We start from the raw sequence: 24010 nt of genomic DNA, 5'->3' as shown, positions 1-24010 counted from the left end.
TCTGGGGGAGGAGGGTCATTTTGTGACTATTTCGGGGTGGACGGTGACTGGGTGACGATCTGGGGGAGGAGGAGGTTGATTTGGTGACGATCTCGGGGAGGAGGAGGGTGATTTGATGACGATCTGGGGGAGGAGGGTGATTTTGTGACGATCTGGAGGAGGAGGGTGATTTGGTGACGATCTTTCGTTGGAGTAGGGTGGTTTGGTGATGATCTGGGGGAGGAGGGTGATTTTGTGACGATCTTTCATTGGAGTAGGGTGGTTTGGTGATGATCGGGGAGGAGGAGGGTGATTTGGTGACGATCTTTCGTTGGAGTAGGGTGGTTTGGTGATGATCGGGGAGGAGGAGGGGGATTTGGTCACGATCTGGGGGAGGAGGATGATTTGGTCATGATCTGGGGGAGGAGGGTGATTTGGTCATGATCTGGGGGAGGAGGATGATTTGGTCATGATCTGGGGGAGGAGGGTGATTTGGTCATGATCTGGGGGAGGAGGATGATTTGGTCATGATCTGGGGGAGGAGGATGATTTGGTCACGATCTGGTGGAGGAGGGTGATTTGGTCATGATCTGGGGGAGGAGGATGATTTGGTCACGATCTGGTGGAGGAGGGTGATTTGGTCATGATCTGGGGGAGGAGGATGATTTGGTCACGATCTGGGGGAGGAGGGTGATTTGGTCACGATCTGGTGGAGGAGGATGATTTGGTCACGATCTGGTGGAGGAGGGTGATTTGGTCATGATCTGGGGGAGGAGGATGATTTGGTCATGATCTGGGGGAGGAGGGTGATTTGGTCACGATCTGGTGGAGGAGGGTGATTTGGTCATGATCTGGGGGAGGAGGATGATTTGGTCATGATCTGGGGGAGGAGGGTGATTTGGTCACGATCTGGTGGAGGAGGGTGATTTGGTCATGATCTGGGGGAGGAGGATGATTTGGTCACGATCTGGTGGAGGAGGGTGATTTGGTCACGATCTGGTGGAGGAGGATGATTTGGTCATGATCTGGGGGAGGAGGGTGATTTGGTCACGATCTGGTGGAGGAGGGTGATTTGGTGACCATCTGGAGGAGGAGGGTGATTTTGTGACGATCTTTCGTTGGAGTAGGGTGGTTTGGTGATGATCGGGGAGGAGGAGGATGATTTGGTCATGATCTGGGGGAGGAGGATGATTTGGTCATGATCTGGGGGAGGAGGATGATTTGGTGATGATCTGGGGGAGGAGGGTGATTTGGTCACGATCTGGTGGAGGAGGGTGATTTGGTCATGATCTGGTGGAGGAGGATGATTTGGTCATGATCTGGTGGAGGAGGGTGATTTGGTCACGATCTGGGGGAGGAGGGTGATTTGGTCATGATCTGGTGGAGGAGGGTGATTTGGTGATGATCTGGGGGAGGAGGATGATTTGGTCATGGTCTGGTGGAGGAGGATGATTTGGTCATGATCTGGGGGAGGAGGGTGATTTGGTCATGATCTGGTGGAGGAGGGTGATTTGGTGATGATCTGGGGGAGGAGGGTGATTTGGTCATGATCTGGGGGAGGAGGGTGATTTGGTCATGATCTGGTGGAGGAGGATGATTTGGTCATGATCTGGGGGAGGAGGGTGATTTGGTCATGATCTGGGGGAGGAGGGTGATTTGGTGATGAGCTGGGGGAGGAGGGTGACTGAGGGTGAGGGCATTGAGTCCACCGCCAGTGAGGCGGTGTGTTCACTGGTGCCCCCCTCACGCCCATTTTGGAGCTCCAGGAGTGTGTCGCGAGATACCTGCGTCACCACAGTGATGTCCAGCTGGCCCTTGACCATTGGTTACTGATGGCGCTGTTCATCTGGTCTATCCTTGTGGCCATTAGTTCCTCCGTGCATGCCTGAGGCTAACTCGCGTCCCGATATCATTGGTAGGCTTATTAAACTCTTGTAACAATCCTCAACCTCAACGACAGCAGGGAGGACCACCACGGACCTCAGCACTTCTCGGTCTTCCAGGAAGGGAGGTGTGCGTTGTGCTTCCTGCGGGAAACATCACCCGGTGGGGATGGGATCTTTCTCTGCCCTGCGCTCGAGAGATGTCCACGATCTGGTAACAACCTGCTGATGAAGGACGAGCAGCTCCGGGACACATTCCGTCGATTCTGGAGACGGAAGCAGGAGGTCTTCTCCTTGAGGCGATGGCGGGACGTGAACGAAGCTCTGAATTCGCAAATGGGTTGACCAAGAGGCGGGAGTCCGAGGTCAGGCGGTTGGAGAAGGAGGCGCTTGACCTGGAGTCCCCTCTCGGTCAAGTGGTCAAGGATCCGGCCCTGCGGCAGGTGTACGAAGAGACGAGGGGCGCGGATCTGTCTCAGTCTCCGTCTCCTTCAGGACCTGGGCCGCAGCTCCCCCTTCTACTCGCTGGAGAAAAGGCGGAGGGTCCCTTAGAAACTCCTCACACTGCTGGCTGATGACGGATCCCTCGTCTCGGATCCGGAGGGGGGTCAGTACCAGGCCCCGGGCCGACGACGAGGCTCTCTTCTCTCCGGATGCGTCCAGCGAGCATGCTCGCAGAGTTTTGTGGGAGGACCTGCCAAAGGTCAGCCTGGAGGGCGCCAACCGGCTCGATGCTCCGCGAGGCCTGGTGGAGTTGACTGGTGTCCTCTACCAGCTGTCTAGGGGGAAATCCCCAGGACTGGACGGGCTTCCACAGGGCGATGTGGGATGGCCTGGGGGGGGGGCGACTATGCACAGGTCCCGGGGGAAGGTCTGGTGACCAGGGAGATGCCCCTTTCTTGGCGCAGGGCTGTCGTCGTCCTGCTGCCAAAGAAGAGGGATTTCCGCCAGCTTAAAACCTGGCGCCCGATCTCGCTGCTCAGCACAAATTACAAGGTCTTTGCCAAGGCGGTGAACTCAGCACCGTGCTGGCCCACGTGATCCAGAACCAACAATAACATCCCCCTGGTCCGGGACCTCATCCACCATTCCCCGAGGGCTGGTCTGTCTGGATCAGAAAGCGCTCGACGGGGTGGGTCACAAATATTTATTCGGGACTCTGCGCACATTTGGATTCAGGTCGCATTTCGTTGCCTGGATCCAACTTCTGTACGCTGCCGAAGACTGTCTGACTAAGGTTAATGGATCCTTGATGGCACCCCTTCATTTCAGGCGAGGAGTGCGTCAGCGATGCCCCATGTCCGGCCAATTATCCACTGTCTGCGTGGAGCCTTTCCTGCGCCTCTTGCGGAAGAGGTTGTCGGGACTGGCTCTGCACGAGGGTGTGGGGACTGTGGAGAGCCGGGCGTGGAGGTCGTCTTTTCGGCTTATGCCAACGACGTGCTGCTCATGGTCAAGAGGCAGAGGAAGCTTGTCGACTTCTTCTAGGACCAGACGACAGACGGGGGGGGGTCGCTGCTGGCGTCCCGAGTCTCCCGGGGAGGAGGGGGGCGGGAGAGGGGGGAGGGTGTGCGTCCACGCCCAGGGAGCGACGTTCTGCCTCCGGCCCCTGCAGCGGTTCCTGGGGTCGAGGAGAGTGGACGGTGGGAGGGGGGGGGCAGTGGCCATGATTTTCCTCAGGCCCCGAGTGATGGGGTCGAGCCGCAGGTTTCTCGTCTCTGCGGATCCTCCGAGCCCCTTGTTCCTCCCTGTGGAAGCTGCGGCCCGGTGACCCCCAGTGATCACCACGGTGATCCTTCCCCCCCCCACCACGACACTGGGCCCGGTGACCCCCGCCCGGTGACCCCCAGTGATCACCACGGTGATCCTTCCCCGCCCCCCCCCCCCCAACGACACTGGGCCCGGTGACCCCCGCCCGGTGACCCTTCCCCAGGACACTGGGCCCGGTGACCCCCGCCCGGTGACCCTTCCCCAGGACACTGGGCCCGGTGACCCCCGCCCGGTGACCCCCAGTGATCACCACGGTGATCCTTCCCCGCCCCACCCCCCCAACGACACTGGGCCCGGTGACCCCCGCCCGGTGACCCTTCCCCAGGACACTGGGCCCGGTGACCCGTCCGCCTCAAACCCGGCCCAAGGCCCCAGGAATGGGAAGCGGGCCTGACCTTCACCCACCTCCCCCGACAGACAGGGAGCGGGGGCGGGGCCTGTGTGTGGGCGGGTCTAGGGCACGGTGGGCGGGGCACCACTTGTGAGCTCGGTGGGCGTGGCCCTGTGTGTGGGCGGGGCCGGGGCTCGGTGGGCGGGGCCGGGGCTGCGGTTGGGACTCGGTGGGCGTGGCCCTGTGTGTGGGCGGGGCCGGGGCTCGGTGGGCGGGGCCGGGGCTGCGGTTGGAACTCGGTGGGCGTGGCCCTGTGTGTGGGCGGGGCCGGGGCTCGGTGGGCGGGTCCTGATGTATGGGCGGGGCTAGGGCTTGGTGGGCGGGTCCTGATGTATGGGCGGGGCTAGGGCTCGGCGGGCGGGGCTGCGGTTGGGACTCGGGCGGCGGGACCTGTCTATGGGCGTGGCCCTGCCTATGGGGGCGGGGTTAGGGCTCGGTGGGCGTGGCCCTGTGACCCCGCCCCGCCCACTGTCCGCGCGCGCTCTCTAACCCGGATGTCCGGCCGGGCGCGAGCGCGGTTTCCGTTGAGTGTCTGACGGGCGGTGGGCGGGGCTCGGCGATGATCCCGCCCCCTCCAGGGCCGGATCACCATCCTGATTGGAGCAGCGCGATGTCAGTCAACCACACCCCACTTCCGGTTTGCTTGGCGGCCCGGAGCGGGTGCGAAGCCTCGGAGTTGGAGTCGCGGCCGGGCCCGGGGTCAGGGTCAGTGTCCCGGGCCGAGGGGCTGGGAGAGAAGCGCGGAGACTGGATCATCATTATCGGAGCGGCCAGTGGATAACACTGGGGTACAGTCCTGGTGGGTACAGGTCTGTCACTGTATAACACTGGGGTACAGTACTGGTGGGTACAGGTCTGTCACTGTATAACACTGGGGTACAGTACTGGTGGGTACAGGTCTGTCTCTGTATAACACTGGGGTACAGTACTGGTGGGTACAGGTCTGTCACTGTATAACACTGGGATACAGTACTGGTGGGTACAGGTCTGTCACTGTATAACACTGGGGTACAGTCCTGGTGGGTACAGGTCTGTCACTGTATAACACTGGGGTACAGTACTGGTGGGTACAGGTCTGTCTCTGTATAACACTGGGGTACAGTCCTGGTGGGTACAGGTCTGTCCCTGTATAACACTGGGGTACAGTCCTGGTGGGTACAGGTCTGTCCCTGTATAACACTGGGGTACAGTCCTGGTGGGTACAGGTCTGTCCCTGTATAACACTGGGGTACAGTACTGGTGGGTACAGGTCTGTCCCTGTATAACACTGGGGTACAGTACTGGTGGGTACAGGTCTGTCCCTGTATAACACTGGGATACAGTCCTGGTGGGTACAGGTCTGTCCCTGTATAACACTGGGGTACAGTACTGGTGGGTACAGGTCTGTCCCTGTATAACACTGGGGTACAGTACTGGTGGGTACAGGTCTGTCCCTGTATAACACTGGGGTACAGTACTGGTGGGTACAGGTCTGTCACTGTATAACACTGGGGTACAGTACTGGTGGGTACAGGTCTGTCTCTGTATAACACTGGGGTACAGTACTGGTGGGTACAGGTCTGTCACTGTATAACACTGGGGTACAGTACTGGTGGGTACAGGTCTGTCACTGTATAACACCGGGGTACAGTACTGGTGGGTACAGGTCTGTCACTGTATAACACTGGGGTACAGTACTGGTGGGTACAGGTCTGTCTCTGTATAACACTGGGGTACAGTACTGGTGGGTACAGGTCTGTCACTGTATAACACTGGGGTACAGTACTGGTGGGTACAGGTCTGTCTCTGTATAACACTGGGGTACAGTACTGGTGGGTACAGGTCTGTCACTGTATAACACCGGGGTACAGTACTGGTGGGTACAGGTCTGTCACTGTATAACACTGGGGTACAGTACTGGTGGGTACAGGTCTGTCACTGTATAACACTGGGGTACAGTACTGGTGGGTACAGGTCTGTCACTGTATAACACCGGGGTACAGTACTGGTGGGTACAGGTCTGTCACTGTATAACACTGGGGTACAGTACTGGTGGGTACAGGTCTGTCTCTGTATAACACTGGGGTACAGTACTGGTGGGTACAGGTCTGTCACTGTATAACACTGGGGTACAGTACTGGTGGGTACAGGTCTGTCTCTGTATAACACTGGGGTACAGTACTGGTGGGGGCAGGTCTGTCCCTGTATAACACTGGGGTACAGTACTGGTGGGTACAGGTCTGTCCCTGTATAACACTGGGATACAGTACTGGTGGGTACAGGTCTGTCACTGTATAACACTGGGGTACAGTACTGGTGGGTACAGGTCTGTCTCTGTATAACACTGGGGTACAGTACTGGTGGGTACAGGTCTGTCACTGTATAACACTGGGGTACAGTACTGGTGGGTACAGGTCTGTCACTGTATAACACTGGGGTACAGTACTGGTGGGTACAGGTCTGTCCCTGTATAACACTGGGGTACAGTACTGGTGGGTACAGGTCTGTCACTGTATAACACTGGGGTACAGTACTGGTGGGTACAGGTCTGTCACTGTATAACACTGGGGTACAGTACTGGTGGGTACAGGTCTGTCTCTGTATAACACTGGGGTACAGTACTGGTGGGTACAGGTCTGTCACTGTATAACACTGGGGTACAGTACTGGTGGGTACAGGTCTGTCACTGTATAACACTGGGGTACAGTACTGGTGGGTACAGGTCTGTCCCTGTATAACACTGGGGTACAGTACTGGTGGGTACAGGTCTGTCACTGTATAACACTGGGGTACAGTACTGGTGGGTACAGGTCTGTCACTGTATAACACTGGGGTACAGTACTGGTGGGTACAGGTCTGTCACTGTATAACACGGGTACAGTACTGGTGGGTACAGGTCTGTCCCTGTATAACACTGGGGGACAGTACTGGTGGGTACAGGTCTGTCCCTGTATAACACTGGGGTACAGTACTGGTGGGTACAGGTCTGTCTCTGTATAACACTGGGGTACAGTACTGGTGGGTACAGGTCTGTCACTGTATAACACTGGGGTACAGTACTGGTGGGTACAGGTCTGTCTCTGTATAACACTGGGGTACAGTACTGGTGGGTACAGGTCTGTCCCTGTATAACACTGGGGTACAGTACTGGTGGGTACAGGTCTGTCTCTGTATAACACTGGGGTACAGTACTGGTGGGTACAGGTCTGTCTCTGTATAACACTGGGGTACAGTACTGGTGGGTACAGGTCTGTCTCTGTATAACACTGGGGTACAGTACTGGTGGGTACAGGTCTGTCCCTGTATAACACTGGGGTACAGTACTGGTGGGTACAGGTCTGTCTCTGTATAACACGGGTACAGTACTGGTGGGTACAGGTCTGTCTCTGTATAACACTGGGGTACAGTACTGGTGGGTACAGGTCTGTCTCTGTATAACACTGGGGTACAGTACTGGTGGGTACAGGTCTGTCACTGTATAACACTGGGGTACAGTACTGGTGGGTACAGGTCTGTCACTGTATAACACTGGGGTACAGTACTGGTGGGTACAGGTCTGTCTCTGTATAACACTGGGGTACAGTACTGGTGGGTACAGGTCTGTCACTGTATAACACTGGGGTACAGTACTGGTGGGTACAGGTCTGTCACTGTATAACACTGGGGTACAGTACTGGTGGGTACAGGTCTGTCACTGTATAACACTGGGGTACAGTACTGGTGGGTACAGGTCTGTCACTGTATAACACTGGGGTACAGTACTGGTGGGTACAGGTCTGTCACTGTATAACACTGGGGTACAGTACTGGTGGGTACAGGTCTGTCCCTGTATAACACTGGGGTACAGTACTGGTGGGTACAGGTCTGTCTCTGGATAACACTGGGGTACAGTACTGGTGGGTACAGGTCTGTCCCTGTATAACACTGGGGTACAGTACTGGTGGGGACAGGTCTGTCCCTGTATAACACTGGGGTACAGTCCTGGTGGGTACAGGTCTGTCTCTGTATAACACTGGGGTACAGTACTGGTGGGTACAGGTCTGTCTCTGTATAACACTGGGGTACAGTACTGGTGGGTACAGGTCTGTCTCTGTATAACGGGTACAGTACTGGTGGGTACAGGTCTGTCCCTGTATAACACTGGGGTACAGTACTGGTGGGTACAGGTCTGTCTCTGTATAACACTGGGGTACAGTACTGGTGGGTACAGGTCTGTCCCTGTATAACACTGGGGTACAGTACTGGTGGGTACAGGTCTGCCCCTGTATAACACTGGGGTACAGTACTGGTGGGGACAGGTCTGTCACTGTATAACACTGGGGTACAGTACTGGTGGGTACAGGTCTGTCCCTGTATAACACTGGGGTACAGTACTGGTGGGTACAGGTCTGTCACTATATAACACTGGGGTACAGTACTGGTGGGTACAGGTCTGTCCCTGTATAACACTGGGGTACAGTACTGGTGGGTACAGGTCTGTCCCTGTATAACACTGGGGTACAGTACTGGTGGGTACAGGTCTGTCTCTGTATAACACTGGGGTACAGTACTGGTGGGTACAGGTCTGTCTCTGTATAACACTGGGGTACAGTCCTGGTGGGTACAGGTCTGTCCCTGTATAACACTTGGGTACAATACTGGTGGGTACAGGTCTGTCACTGTATAACACTGGGGTACAGTACTGGTGGGTACAGGTCTGTCACTGTATAACACTGGGGTACAGTACTGGTGGGTACAGGTCTGTCTCTGTATAACACTGGGGTACAGTCCTGGTGGGTACAGGTCTGTCACTGTATAACACTGGGGTACAGTACTGGTGGGTACAGGTCTGTCACTGTATAACACTGGGGTACAGTACTGGTGGGTACAGGTCTGTCCCTGTATAACACGGGTACAGTACTGGTGGGTACAGGTCTGTCACTGTATAACACTGGGGTACAGTACTGGTGGGTACAGGTCTGTCTCTGTATAACACTGGGATACAGTACTGGGGGGTACAGGTCTGTCCCTGTACAACACGGGTACAGTACTGGTGGGTACAGGTCTGTCACTGTATAACACTGGGGTACAGTACTGGTGGGTACAGGTCTGTCTCTGTATAACACTGGGGTACAGTACTGGTGGGTACAGGTCTGTCCCTGTATAACTCTGGGGTACAGTACTGGTGGGTACAGGTCTGTCACTGTATAACACTGGGGTACAGTACTGGTGGGTACAGGTCTGTCCCTGTATAACACTGGGGTACAGTACTGGTGGGTACAGGTCTGTCACTGTATAACACTGGGGTACAGTACTGGTGGGTACAGGTCTGTCACTGTATAACACTGGGGTACAGTACTGGTGGGTACAGGTCTGTCACTGTATAACACTGGGGTACAGTACTGGTGGGTACAGGTCTGTCTCTGTATAACACTGGGGTACAGTACTGGTGGGTACAGGTCTGTCCCTGTATAACACTGGGGTACAGTACTGGTGGGTACAGGTCTGTCTCTGTATAACACTGGGCTACAGTACTGGTGGGTACAGGTCTGTCCCTGTATAACACTGGGGTACAGTACTGGTGGGTACAGGTCTGTCTCTGTATAACACTGGGGTACAGTACTGGTGGGTACAGGTCTGTCCCTGTATCACACTGGGGTACAGTACTGGTGGGTACAGGTCTGTCTCTGTATAACACTGGGGTACAGTACTGGTGGGTACAGGTCTGTCCCTGTATCACACTGGGGTACAGTACTGGTGGGTACAGGTCTGTCTCTGTATAACACTGGGGTACAGTACTGGTGGGTACAGGTCTGTCCCTGTATAACACTGGGGTACAGTACTGGTGGGTACAGGTCTGTCTCTGTATAACACTGGGGTACAGTACTGGGGGGTACAGGTCTGTCAGTGTATAACACTGGGGTACAGTCCTGGTGGGTACAGGTCTGTCACTGTATAACACTGGGGTACAGTACTGGTGGGTACAGGTCTGTCCCTGTATAACACTGGGGTACAGTACTGGTGGGTACAGGTCTGTCTCTGTAAAACACTGGGGTACAGTACTGGTGGGTCCGGGTCTGTCCCTGTATAACACTGGGGTACAGTACTGGTGGGTACAGGTCTGTCTCTGCATAACACTGGGGTACAGTACTGGTGGGTACAGGTCTGTCTCTGTATAACACTGGGGTACAGTACTGGTGGGTACAGGTCTGTCACTGTATAACACTGGGGTACAGTACTGGTGGGTACAGGTCTGTCCCTGTATAACACTGGGGTACAGTACTGGTGGGTACAGGTCTGTCACTGTATAACACTGGGGTACAGTAATGGTGGGTACAGGTCTGTCACTGTATAACACTGGGGTACAGTACTGGTGGGTACAGGTCTGTCCCTGTATAACACTGGGGTACAGTACTGGTGGGTACAGGTCTGTCCCTGTATAACACTGGGGTACAGTACTGGTGGGGGCAGGTCTGTCCCTGTATAACACTGGGGTACAGTACTGGTGGGTACAGGTCTGTCCCTGTATAACACTGGGGTACAGTACTGGTGGGTACAGGTCTGTCTCTGTATAACACTGGGGTACAGTACTGGTGGGTACAGGTCTGTCACTGTATAACACTGGGGTACAGTACTGGTGGGTACAGGTCTGTCACTGTATAACACTGGGGTACAGTACTGGTGGGTACAGGTCTGTCACTGTATAACACTGGGGTACAGTACTGGTGGGTACAGGTCTGTCACTGTATAACACTGGGGTACAGTACTGGTGGGTACAGGTCTGTCACTGTATAACACTGGGGTACAGTACTGGTGGGGGCAGGTCTGTCCCTGTATAACACTGGGGTACAGTACTGGTGGGTACAGGTCTGTCCCTGTATAACACTGGGGTACAGTACTGGTGGGTACAGGTCTGTCCCTGTATAACACTGGGGTACAGTACTGGTGGGTACAGGTCTGTCACTGTATAACACTGGGGTACAGTAATGGTGGGTACAGGTCTGTCACTGTATAACACTGGGGTACAGTACTGGTGGGTACAGGTCTGTCCCTGTATAACACTGGGGTACAGTACTGGTGGGTACAGGTCTGTCCCTGTATAACACTGGGGTACAGTACTGGTGGGGGCAGGTCTGTCCCTGTATAACACTGGGGTACAGTACTGGTGGGTACAGGTCTGTCTCTGTATAACACTGGGGTACAGTACTGGTGGGTACAGGTCTGTCCCTGTATAACACTGGGGTACAGTACTGGTGGGTACAGGTCTGTCTCTGTATAACACTGGGGTACAGTACTGGTGGGTACAGGTCTGTCACTGTATAACACTGGGGTACAGTACTGGTGGGTACAGGTCTGTCACTGTATAACACTGGGGTACAGTACTGGTGGGTACAGGTCTGTCACTGTATAACACTGGGGTACAGTACTGGTGGGTACAGGTCTGTCACTGTATAACACTGGGGTACAGTACTGGTGGGTACAGGTCTGTCACTGTATAACACTGGGGTACAGTACTGGTGGGGGCAGGTCTGTCCCTGTATAACACTGGGGTACAGTACTGGTGGGTACAGGTCTGTCCCTGTATAACACTGGGGTACAGTACTGGTGGGTACAGGTTGTCACTGTATAACACTGGGGTACAGTACTGGTGGGTACAGGTCTGTCTCTGTATAACACTGGGGTACAGTACTGGTGGGTACAGGTCTGTCACTGTATAACACTGGGGTACAGTACTGGTGGGTACAGGTCTGTCTCTGTATAACACTGGGGTACAGTACTGGTGGGTACAGGTCTGTCACTGTATAACACTGGGGTGCAGTACTGGTGGGTACAGGTCTGTCCCTGTATAACCCTGGGGTACAGTACTGGTGGGTACAGGTCTGTCCCTGTATAACACTGGGGTACAGTACTGGTGGGTACAGGTCTGTCACTGTATAACACTGGGGTACAGTACTGGGGGGTACAGGTCTGTCACTGTATAACACTGGGGTACAGTACTGGTGGGTACAGGTCTGTCACTGTATAACACTGGGGTACAGTACTGGTGGGTACAGGTCTGTCTCTGTATAACACTGGGGTACAGTACTGGTGGGTACAGGTCTGTCCCTGTATAACACTGGGGTACAGTACTGGTGGGTACAGGTCTGTCACTGTATAACACTGGGGTACAGTACTGGGGGGTACAGGTCTGTCACTGTATAACACTGGGGTACAGTACTGGTGGGTACAGGTCTGTCACTGTATAACACTGGGGTACAGTACTGGTGGGTACAGGTCTGTCCCTGTATAACACTGGGGTACAGTACTGGGGGGTACAGGTCTGTCCCTGTATAACACTGGGGTACAGTACTGGTGGGTACAGGTCTGTCACTGTATAACACTGGGGTACAGTACTGGTGGGTACAGGTCTGTCACTGTATAACACTGGGGTACAGTACTGGTGGGTACAGGTCTGTCACTGTATAACACTGGGGTACAGTACTGGTGGGTACAGGTCTGTCACTGTATAACACTGGGGTACAGTACTGGTGGGTACAGGTCTGTCACTGTATAACACTGGGGGACAGTACTGGTGGGTCCAGGTCTGTCCCTGTATAACACTGGGGTACAGTACTGGTGGGTACAGGTCTGTCTCTGTATAACACTGGGGTACAGTACTGGTGGGTACAGGTCTGTCACTGTGTAACACTGGGGTACAGTACTGGTGGGTTCTGTGCGGTGAGGGATGAGGTTAGTTTTGGCGAGGGACGGTGCAGCACGGCACGGTGAGGGACGGTGTTGATCGCGGTAAGGGACAGGGGTCGGTGTGGCGGGGGACGTGGGTTGGTGCCGTGATGCCAGTCCCGAGACTCCCCTTCCCTCGTGGTGGCGCCGATAATCCATTGATCACTCGGCCCCCTGCGCTGTCGGTACCTCCTGACCTCGCCCGCTGTGACTGGTGATTCTCGGAGTTCGAGGTGTGCACAGGGGCCTGAGGTCCTCATGTTTCTGGGGTGTTGTTTGTTTGCCCAGGTCCGTGCCGCGAGTGGGAATCGGCCTCTGCTCACCATGGACGATCGGCGGAAGATCCAGATCATCGAGTGGGAGGATTTGGATAAACGCAAGTTCTATGTGTTTGGAGTGTGTATGACGATGATGATCCGAGTCAGCGTCTATCCCTTTACCTTGATCCGCACCCGGCTACAGGTCCAGAAGGGCAAGAGTTTGTACGGTGGCACCTTTGACGCGTTTGTCAAGATCCTGCGGACAGAGGGCGTGGCTGGATTCTACCGAGGCTTTCTCGTCAACACCTTCACGCTCATCTCTGGCCAGTGCTACGTTACCACCTACGAGCTCACCCGCAAGTACGTCGCACAGTACAACAACCGCAACGTGGTGAAGTCTGTGATTGCCGGGGGCGCGGCCTCGCTGGTGGCGCAGACCATCACTGTGCCCATCGACATCGTCTCGCAGCACCTGATGGTGCAGGGCCAGGGCCAGAGCATGGGTCGCTTCAAGCTGCAGTCCAGAGTGGTGGTGGGCACCGGCAAGCACCAGCTGGTCATCGGGCAGACCAAGGAGGTGGTCGTCCAGATCTTCCAGCTGGACGGGCTGCGAGGGTTTTACCGAGGATACGCTGCATCACTCATGACCTACATCCCCAACAGTGCACTATGGTGGCCTTTCTACCATCTGTACGCAGGTGGGTGAGATTCCTGGCTACCTGACAGTGGGGCCCAGTTATAAGGAACATCAAACAGGTGTCCGACTGTTCGCCCACTGAGCGCAGTGCGTGTGCCCAGACTTTGGGCGCTGAGAGTCGAGGTGCTCAGTCTTTGACCGAGGGTGGGGTCAGGGAGACAGGCTGTGGGATTCACTGCGGCCAAGGTGGGACTGTGTGTTCGACCGGTGGCCTTGAAGGTCAGGGCTTGGGTTCACCTTGGACAGGTTGAAGAGGTTCCCATGGCAGTAAATACCTGTGTCCCAGAGGAACACAGTCCAATACTCTCATTACTGGGGAGAGGGGTCCCAGAGTAACACAGCCCAATACTCTCATTACTGGGGAGAGGGGTCCCAGAGTAACACAGCCCAATACTCTCATTACTGGGGAGAGGGGTCCCAGAGTAACACAGTACTGGTGGGTACAGGTCTGTCACTGTATAACACTGGGGTACAGTACTGGTGGGTACAGGTCTGTCCCTGTATTACACTGGGGTACAGTACTGGGGGGTACAGGTCTGTCACTGTATAACACTGGGGTACAGCACTGGTGGGTACAGGTCTGTCACTGTATAACACTGGGGTACAGTACTGGTGGGTACAGGTCTGTCACTGAAAAACACTGGGGTACAGTACTGGTGGGTACAGGTCTGTCCCTGTATAACACTGGGGTACAGTACTGGTGGGTACAGGTCTGTCACTGAAAAACACTGGGGTACAGTACTGGTGGGTACAGGTCTGTCACTGTATAACACTGGGGTACAGTACTGGTGGGTACAGGTCTGTCACTGAAAAACAATGGGGTACAGTACTGGTGGGTACAGGTCTGTCCCTGTATAACACTGGGGTACAGTACTGGTGGGTACAGGTCTGTCCCTGTATAACACTGGGGTACAGTACTGGTGGGTACAGGTCTGTCACTGAAAAACACTGGGGTACAGCACTGGTGGGTACAGGTCTGTCCCTGTATAACACTGGGGTACAGTACTGGTGGGTACAGGTCTGTCCCTGTATAACACTGGGGTACAGTATTAGTGGTTGCAGGTCTGTCACTGTATAACACTGGGGTACAGTACTGGTGGGTACAGGTCTGTCAGTGTATAACACTGTGGTATAGTACTGGTGGGTACAGGTCTGTCACTATAACACAGGTACAGTACTGGTGGGTACAGGTCTGTCACTGTATAACACTGGGGTACAGTACTGGTGGGGACAGGTCTGTCTCTGTATAACACTGGGGTACAGTACTGGGGGGTACAGGTCTGTCACTGTATAACACTGGGGTACAGCACTGGTGGGTACAGGTCTGTCACTGTATAACACGGGTACAGTACTGGTGGGTACAGGTCTGTCACTGAAAAACACGGGTACAGTACTGGTGGGTACAGGTCTGTCACTGAAAAACACGGGTACAGTACTGGTGGGTACAGGTCTGTCACTGAAAAACACTGGGGTACAGTACTGGTGGGTACAGGTATGTCACTGAAAAACACTGGGGTACAGTACTGGTGGGTACAGGTCTGTCACTGTATAACACTGGGGTACAGTACTGGTGGGTACAGGTCTGTCACTGTATAACACTGGGGTACAGTACTGGGGGGTACAGGTCTGTCACTGTATAAAACTGGGGTACAGCACTGGTGGTTGCAGGTCTGTCACTGTATAACACTGGGGTACAGTACTGGTGGGTACAGGTCTGTCCCTGTATAACACTGGGGTACAGTACTGGTGGTTGCAGGTCTGTCACTGGAAAACACTGGGGTACAGTACTGGTGGGTACAGGTCTGTCACTGGAGAACACTGGGGTACAGTACTGGTGGGTGCAGGTCTGTCACTGGAAACACTGGGGTACGGTACTGGTGGGTACAGATCTGTCCCTGTATAACACTGGGGTACAGTACTGGTGGGTACAGGTCTGTCCCTGTATAACACTGGGGGACAGTACTGGTGGGTACAGGTCTGTCTCTGTATAACACTGGGGTACAGTACTGGTGGGTACAGGTCTGTCCCTGTATAACACTGGGGGACAGTACTGGTGGGTACAGGTCTGTCACTGTATAACATTGGGATGCAGTACTGGTGGGTACAGGTCTGTCACTGTATAACACTGGGGGACAGTACTGGTGGGTACAGGTCTGTCACTGTATAACACTGGGGGACAGTACTGGTGGGTACAGGTCTGTCACTGTATAACACTGGGGGACAGTACTGGTGGCGACAGGTCTGTCTCTGCATAACACTGGGGTACAGTACTGGTGGGTACAGGTCTGTCACTGAAAAACACGGGTACAGTACTGGTGGGTACAGGTCTGTCACTGAAAAACACTGGGGTACAGTACTGGTGGGTACAGGTCTGTCACTGAAAAACACGGGTACAGTACTGGTGGGTACAGTTCTGTCCCTGTATAACACTGGGGTACAGTACTGGTGGGTGCAGGTCTGTCACTGGAAACACTGGGGTACAGTACTGGTGGGTACAGGTCTGTCACTGTATAACACTGGGGTACAGTACTGGTGGGTACAGGTCTGTCACTGTATAACACTGGGGTACAGTACTGGTGGGTACAGGTCTGTCACTGTATAACACTGGGGGACAGTACTGGTGGGTACAGGTCTGTCACTGTATAACACTGGGGGACAGTACTGGTGGCGACAGGTCTGTCTCTGCATAACACTGGGGTACAGTACTGGTGGGTACAGGTCTGTCACTGTATAACGGGTACAGTACTGGTGGGTACAGGTCTGTCCCTGTATAACACTGGGGTACAGTACTGGTGGGTACAGGTCTGTCTCTGTATAACACTGGGGTACAGTACTGGTGGGTACAGGTCTGTCACTGTATAACACTGGGGTACAGTACTGGTGGGTACAGGTCTGTCTCTGTATAACACTGGGGTACAGTACTGGTGGGTACAGGTCTGTCCCTGTATAACACTGGGGTACAGTACTGGTGGGTACAGGTCTGTCACTGTATAACACTGGGGTACAGTACTGGTGGGTACAGGTCTGTCACTGTATAACACTGGGGTACAGTACTGGTGGGTACAGGTCTGTCACTGTATAACACTGGGGTACAGTACTGGTGGGTACAGGTCTGTCACTGTATAACACTGGGGTACAGTACTGGTGGGTACAGGTCTGTCTCTGTATAACACTGGGGTACAGTACTGGTGGGTACAGGTCTGTCTCTGTATAACACTGGGGTACAGTACTGGTGGGTGCAGGTCTGTCACTGTATAACACTGGGGTACAGTACTGGTGGGTGCAGGTCTGTCTCTGTATAACACTGGGGGACAGTACTGGTGGGTGCAGGTCTGTCCCTGTATAACACTGGGGTACAGTACTGGTGGGTACAGGTCTGTCTCTGTATAACACTGGGGTACAGTACTGGTGGGTACAGGTCTGTCACTGTATTTCACTGGGGTACAGTCCTGGTGGGTACAGGTCTGTCACTGTATAACACGGGTACAGTACTGGTGGGTACAGGTCTGTCTCTGTATAACACTGGGGTACAGTACTGGAGGGTACAGGTCTGTCACTGTATAACACGGGTACAGTACTGGTGGGTACAGGTCTGTCTCTGAAAAACACTGGGGTACAGTACTGGTGGGTACAGGTCTGTCCCTGTATAACACTGGGGTACAGTACTGGTGGGTACAGGTCTGTCACTGTATAACACTGGGGTACAGTACTGGTGGGTACAGGTCTGTCACTGAAAAACAATGGGGTACAGTACTGGTGGGTACAGGTCTGTCCCTGTATAACACTGGGGTACAGTACTGGTGGGTACAGGTCTGTCCCTGTATAACACTGGGGTACAGTACTGGTGGGTCCAGGTCTGTCCCTGTATAACACTGGGGTACAGTACTGGTGGGTACAGGTCTGTCCCTGTATAACACTGGGGTACAGTACTGGTGGGTACAGGTCTGTCACTGTATAACACTGGGGTACAGTACTGGTGGTTGCAGGTCTGGCACTGTATAACACTGGGGTACAGTACTGGTGGGTTCAGGTCTGTCAGTGTATAACACTGTGGTATAGTACTGGTGGGTACAGGTCTGTCACTGTATAACACAGGTACAGTACTGGTGGGTACAGGTCTGTCACTGTATAACACTGGGGTACAGTACTGGTGGGTACAGGTCTGTCTCTGTATAACACTGGGGTACAGTACTGGGGGGTACAGGTCTGTCACTGTATAACACTGGGATACAGCACTGGTGGGTACAGGTCTGTCACTGTATAACACGGGTACAGTTCTGGTGGGTACAGGTCTTTCACTGAAAAACACTGGGGTACAGTACTGGAGTGTACAGGTCTGTCACTGAAAAACACGGGTACAGTACTGGTGGGTACAGGTCTGTCACTGAAAAACACTGGGGTACAGTACTGGTGGGTACAGGTCTGTCACTGAAAAACACGGGTACAGTACTGGTGGGTACAGGTCTGTCACTGAAAAACATTGGGGTACAGTACTGGTGGGTACAGGTCTGTCACTGAAAAACACTGGGGTACAGTACTGGTGGGTACAGGTCTGTCCCTGTATAACACTGGGGTACAGTACTGGTGGGTACAGGTCTGTCCCTGTATAACACTGGGGTACAGTACTGGTGGTTGCAGGTCTGTCACTGTATAACACTGGGGTACAGTACTGGTGGGTACAGGTCTGTCACTGGAGAACACTGGGGTACAGTACTGGTGGGTGCAGGTCTGTCACTGGAAACACTGGGGTACAGTACTGGTGGGTACAGGTCTGTCCCTGTATAACACTGGGGTACAGTACTGGTGGGTACAGGTCTGTCCCTGTATAACACTGGGGTACAGTACTGGTGGGTACAGGTCCGTCACTGAATAACACTGGGGTACAGTACTGGTGGGTACAGGTCTGTCTCTGTATAACACTGGGGTACAGTACTGGTGGGTACAGGTCTGTCACTGTATAACACGGGTACAGTACTGGTGGGTACAGGTCTGTCACTGTATAACACTGGGGTACAGTACTGGTGGGTACAGGTCTGTCACTGTATAACACTGGGGTACAGTACTGGTGGGTACAGGTCTGTCCCTGTATAACACTGGGGTACAGTACTGGTGGGTACAGGTCTGTCCCTGTATAACACTGGGGTACAGTACTGGTGGGTACAGGTCTGTCACTGAAAAACACTGGGGTACAGTACTGGTGGGTACAGGTCTGTCCCTGTATAACACTGGGGTACAGTACTGGTGGGTACAGGTCTGTCCCTGTATAACACTGGGGTACAGTACTGGTGGTTGCAGGTCTGTCACTGTATAACACTGGGGTACAGTACTGGTGGGTACAGGTCTGTCTCTGTATAACACTGGGGTACAGTACTGGTGGGTACAGGTCTGTCTCTGTATAACACTGGGGTACAGTACTGGGGGGTACAGGTCTGTCACTGTCCAACACTGGGGTACAGCACTGGTGGGCACAGGTCTGTCACTGTATAACACGGGTACAGTACTGGCGGGTACAGGTCTGTCACTGTATAACACTGGGGTACAGTACTGGGGGGTACAGGTCTGTCACTGTCCAACACTGGGGTACAGCACTGGTGGGCACAGGTCTGTCACTGTATAACACGGGTACAGTACTGGCGGGTACAGGTCTGTCACTGAAAAACACTGGGGTACAGTACTGGCGGGTACAGGTCTGTCACTGAAAAACACGGGTACAGTACTGGTGGGTACAGGTCTGTCACTGAAAAACACTGGGGTACAGTACTGGTGGGTACAGGTCTGTCACTGAAAAACACGGGTGCAGTACTGGTGGGTACAGGTCTGTCACTGAAAAACATTGGGGTACAGTACTGGTGGGTACAGGTCTGTCACTGAAAAACACTGGGGTACAGTACTGGTGGGTACAGGTCTGTCACTGTTTTACACTGGGGTACAGTACTGGTGGGTACAGGTCTGTCCCTGTATAACACTGGGGTACAGTACTGGTGGGTACAGGTCTGTCACTGTATAACACTGGGGTACAGTACTGGTGGGTACAGGTCTGTCCCTGTATAACACTGGGGTACAGTACTGGTGGTTGCAGGTCTGTCACTGTATAACACTGGGGTACAGTACTGGTGGGTACAGGTCTGTCACTGGAGAACACTGGGGTACAGTACTGGTGGGTGCAGGTCTGTCACTGGAAACACTGGGGTACAGTACTGGTGGGTACAGGTCTGTCCCTGTATAACACTGGGGTACAGTACTGGTGGGTACAGGTCTGTCCCTGTATAACACTGGGGTACAGTACTGGTGGGTACAGGTCCGTCACTGAATAACACTGGGGTACAGTACTGGTGGGTACAGTTCTGTCCCTGTATAACACTGGGGTACAGTACTGGTGGGTGCAGGTCTGTCACTGGAAACACTGGGGTACAGTACTGGTGGGTACAGGTCTGTCACTGTATAACACTGGGGTACAGTACTGGTGGGTACAGGTCTGTCCCTGTATAACACTGGGGTACAGTACTGGTGGTTGCAGGTCTGTCACTGTATAACACTGGGGTAGAGTACTGGTGGGTACAGGTCTGTCACTGGAGAACACTGGGGTACAGTACTGGTGGGTGCAGGTCTGTCACTGGAAACACTGGGGTACAGTACTGGTGGGTACAGGTCTGTCCCTGTATAACACTGGGGTACAGTACTGGTGGGTACAGGTCTGTCCCTGTATAACACTGGGGTACAGTACTGGTGGGTACAGGTCTGTCACTGTATAACACTGGGGTACAGTACTGGTGGGTACAGGTCTGTCACTGTATAACACTGGGGTACAGTACTGGTGGGTACAGGTCTGTCACTGTATAACACTGGGGGACAGTACTGGTGGGTACAGGTCTGTCACTGTATAACACTGGGGTACAGTACTGGTGGGTACAGGTCTGTCACTGTATAACACGGGTACAGTACTGGTGGGTACAGGTCTGTCTCTGTATAACACTGGGGTACAGTACTGGTGGGTACAGGTCTGTCCCTGTATAACACTGGGGTTCAGTACTGGTGGGTACAGGTCTGTCACTGTATAACACTGGGGTACAGTACTGGTGGGTACAGGTCTGTCACTGTATAACACTGGGGTACAGTACTGGTGGGTACAGGTCTGTCTCTGTATAACACTGGGGTACAGTACTGGTGGGTACAGGTCTGTCTCTGTATAACACTGGGGTACAGTACTGGTGGGTACAGGTCTGTCTCTGTATAACACTGGGGTACAGTACTGGTGGGTACAGGTCTGTCTCTGTATAACACTGGGGTACAGTACTGGTGGGTGCAGGTCTGTCACTGTATAACACGGGTACAGTACTGGTGGGTGCAGGTCTGTCTCTGTATAACACTGGGGTACAGTACTGGTGGGTGCAGGTCTGTCCCTGTATAACACTGGGGTACAGTACTGGTGGGTACAGGTCTGTCTCTGTATAACACTGGGGTACAGTACTGGTGGGTACAGGTCTGTCACTGTATTTCACTGGGGTACAGTCCTGGTGGGTCCAGGTCTGTCCCTGTATAACACTGGGGTACAGTACTGGTGGGTACAGGTCTGTCCCTGTATAACACTGGGGTACAGTACTGGTGGGTACAGGTCTGTCTCTGTATTACACTGGGGTACAGTACTGGTGGGTACAGGTCTGTCTCTGTATAACACTGGGGTACAGTACTGGTGGGTACAGGTCTGTCACTGTATAACACTGGGGTACAGTACTGGTGGGTACAGGTCTGTCTCTGTATAACACTGGGGTACAGTACTGGTGGGTACAGGTCTGTCACTGTCTAACACGGGTACAGTACTGGTGGGTACAGGTCTGTCTCTGAAAAACACTGGGGTACAGTACTGGTGGGTACAGTTCTGTCCCTGTATAACACTGGGGTACAGTACTGGTGGGTACAGGTCTGTCTCTGAAAAACACTGGGGTACAGTACTGGTGGGTACAGTTCTGTCCCTGTATAACACTGGGGTACAGTACTGGTGGGTACAGTTCTGTCCCTGTATAACACTGGGGTACAGTACTGGTGGGTACAGTTCTGTCCCTGTATAACACTGGGGTACAGTACTGGTGGGTGCAGGTCTGTCACTGGAAACACTGGGGTACAGTACTGGTGGGTACAGGTCTGTCACTGTATAACACTGGGGTACAGTACTGGTGGGTACAGGTCTGTCACTGTATAACACTGGGGTACAGTACTGGTGGGTACAGGTCTGTCACTGTATAACACTGGGGGACAGTACTGGTGGGTACAGGTCTGTCACTGTATAACACTGGGGGACAGTACTGGTGGGTACAGGTCTGTCCCTGTATAACACTGGGGTACAGTACTGGTGGGTACAGGTCTGTCACTGTATAACGGGTACAGTACTGGTGGGTACAGGTCTGTCTCTGTATAACACTGGGGTACAGTACTGGTGGGTACAGGTCTGTCTCTGTATAACACTGGGGTACAGTACTGGTGGGTACAGGTCTGTCTCTGTATAACACTGGGGTACAGTCCTGGTGGGTACAGGTCTGTCCCTGTATAACACTGGGGTACAGTACTGGTGGGTACAGGTCTGTCACTGTATAACGGGTACAGTACTGGTGGGTACAGGTCTGTCTCTGTATAACACGGGTACAGTACTGGTGGGTACAGGTCTGTCCCTGTATAACACGGGTACAGTACTGGTGGGTACAGGTCTGTCACTGTATAACGGGTACAGTACTGGTGGGTACAGGTCTGTCTCTGCATAACACTGGGGTACAGTGCTGGTGGGTACAGGTCTGTCTCTGTATAACACTGGGGTACAGTACTGGTGGGTACAGGTCTGTCTCTGTATAACACTGGGGTACAGTCCTGGTGGGTACAGGTCTGTCCCTGTATAACACTGGGGTACAGTACTGGTGGGTACAGGTCTGTCACTGTATAACGGGTACAGTACTGGTGGGTACAGGTCTGTCTCTGTATAACACTGGGGTACAGTACTGGTGGGTGCAGGTCTGTCTCTGTATAACACTGGGGTACAGTACTGGTGGGTACAGGTCTGTCTCTGTATAACACTGGGGTACAGTCCTGGTGGGTACAGGTCTGTCCCTGTATAACACTGGGGTACAGTACTGGTGGGTACAGGTCTGTCTCTGTATAACACTGGGGTACAGTACTGGTGGGTACAGGTCTGTCTCTGTATAACACTGGGGTACAGTACTGGTGGGTACAGGTCTGTCCCTGTATAACACTGGGGTACAGTACTGGTGGGTACAGGTCTGTCACTGTATAACAGTGGGGTACAGTCCTGATTCGCTGAGTTTGTTCGGGGGAGTTTCGTTCCTCTGTTGAAGTGCTGATTCTCAGCTCTAATGAGGACCTTCCCCCTCAATCTTTGTGTCTCTTCTTTCCACAGAACAACTCTCCTGTGTGACACCCAGTGTGTGCCCGCACCTCCTGGTCCAGGCCGTGGCTGGGCCTCTCGCAGCAGCGACTGCCTCCACCCTCACAAACCCGATGGATGTGATCCGGGCTCGAGTGCAGGTAACAGCACAGGGTGTGTGGGGTATCGAGTGTCTGGTGACCGTCCAGAGATCAGTTCACCCTCTCCCCCTCTCCCTCCCCTGACCCCCCCCTCTCTCTCTCTCCCCTTCCTCTCTTCCCTTCCCCCTTCCCCTTCCCTTTCCCCTCTCCCCCTCGCTCACCCTCTCTCCCTCTCTCTCTCTCCCCTACCCCCTCCCCCTCTACCTCCCCCTCCACCTCCCCCTCCCCCTCTACCTCCCCCTCCCCCTCCCCCCTACCACCCCCCTCTCCCTCCCCCCTCCCCCTCCCCTCCTCCTCCCCTCCCCCTCACCCCCCCTCCCCCTCCCCCTCTACCTCCCCCTCCCCCTCCCCCTCTACCTCCCCCCTACCTCCCCCACCCCCTCCCCCTCCCCCTCACCTCCCCCTCCCCCTCACCTCCCCCTCTCCCTCCCCCACTCCCACCCCCTCTCCCTCCTCCCTCCCCACCCTCTCTCCCTCCCCCACCCCCTCCCCCTCTACCACCTCCTCCCCCTCTACCACCTCCTCCCCCTCTACTCCACCCCCTCTACCTCCCCACCCACTCTACCTCCTCCTCCCCCTCCACCTCCTCCTCCCCCTCCACCTCCTCCTCCCCCCTCCACCCTCCTCCTCCCCCTCTACCTCCCCCTCCCCCTCTACCTCCCCTCCCCCTCTACCTCCCCTTCCCCCTCTACCTCCCCTTCCCCCTCTACCTCCCCCTCCCCCTCTACCTCCCCCTCTACCTCCCCCACCCCCACTACCTCCCCCTCCCCCCTACCTCCCCCACCCCCTCTACCTCCCCCTCCCCCTCTACCTCCTCCTC

At 54.4% G+C, this 24010-nt stretch overlaps 1 protein-coding gene across 5 annotated transcripts; it reads left to right on the top strand.

The window, feature by feature from the left end:
• Positions 1-4586: 4586 nt before the first annotated feature.
• Positions 4587-23289, top strand: LOC137310134 (solute carrier family 25 member 44-like). 5 transcript variants are annotated; one of them, XM_067978106.1, is made up of 3 exons: positions 4587-4822; positions 12994-13663; positions 23063-23289. In XM_067978106.1, exons 2-3 carry the CDS (start codon positions 13030-13032, stop codon positions 23272-23274), a joined length of 846 nt encoding a protein of 281 aa, XP_067834207.1. In that variant the 5' UTR covers positions 4587-4822; positions 12994-13029; the 3' UTR covers positions 23275-23289. The 5 variants fall into 5 exon arrangements, with proteins under 5 accessions (XP_067834207.1, XP_067834208.1, XP_067834211.1 ...); XM_067978107.1 differs by having other exon boundaries at positions 4587-4832; XM_067978110.1 differs by lacking the exon at positions 4587-4822 and adding an exon at positions 7877-7898.
• Positions 23290-24010: the final 721 nt, after the last annotated feature.

This window comes from Heptranchias perlo, unplaced genomic scaffold (genome assembly GCF_035084215.1).
Source record: "Heptranchias perlo isolate sHepPer1 unplaced genomic scaffold, sHepPer1.hap1 HAP1_SCAFFOLD_223, whole genome shotgun sequence".
In the NCBI taxonomy this organism is placed as follows: domain Eukaryota; kingdom Metazoa; phylum Chordata; class Chondrichthyes; order Hexanchiformes; family Hexanchidae; genus Heptranchias; species Heptranchias perlo.
Note: the sequence above shows the minus strand (reverse complement) of the source record. Positions and strands in the feature narration are given on the sequence as shown.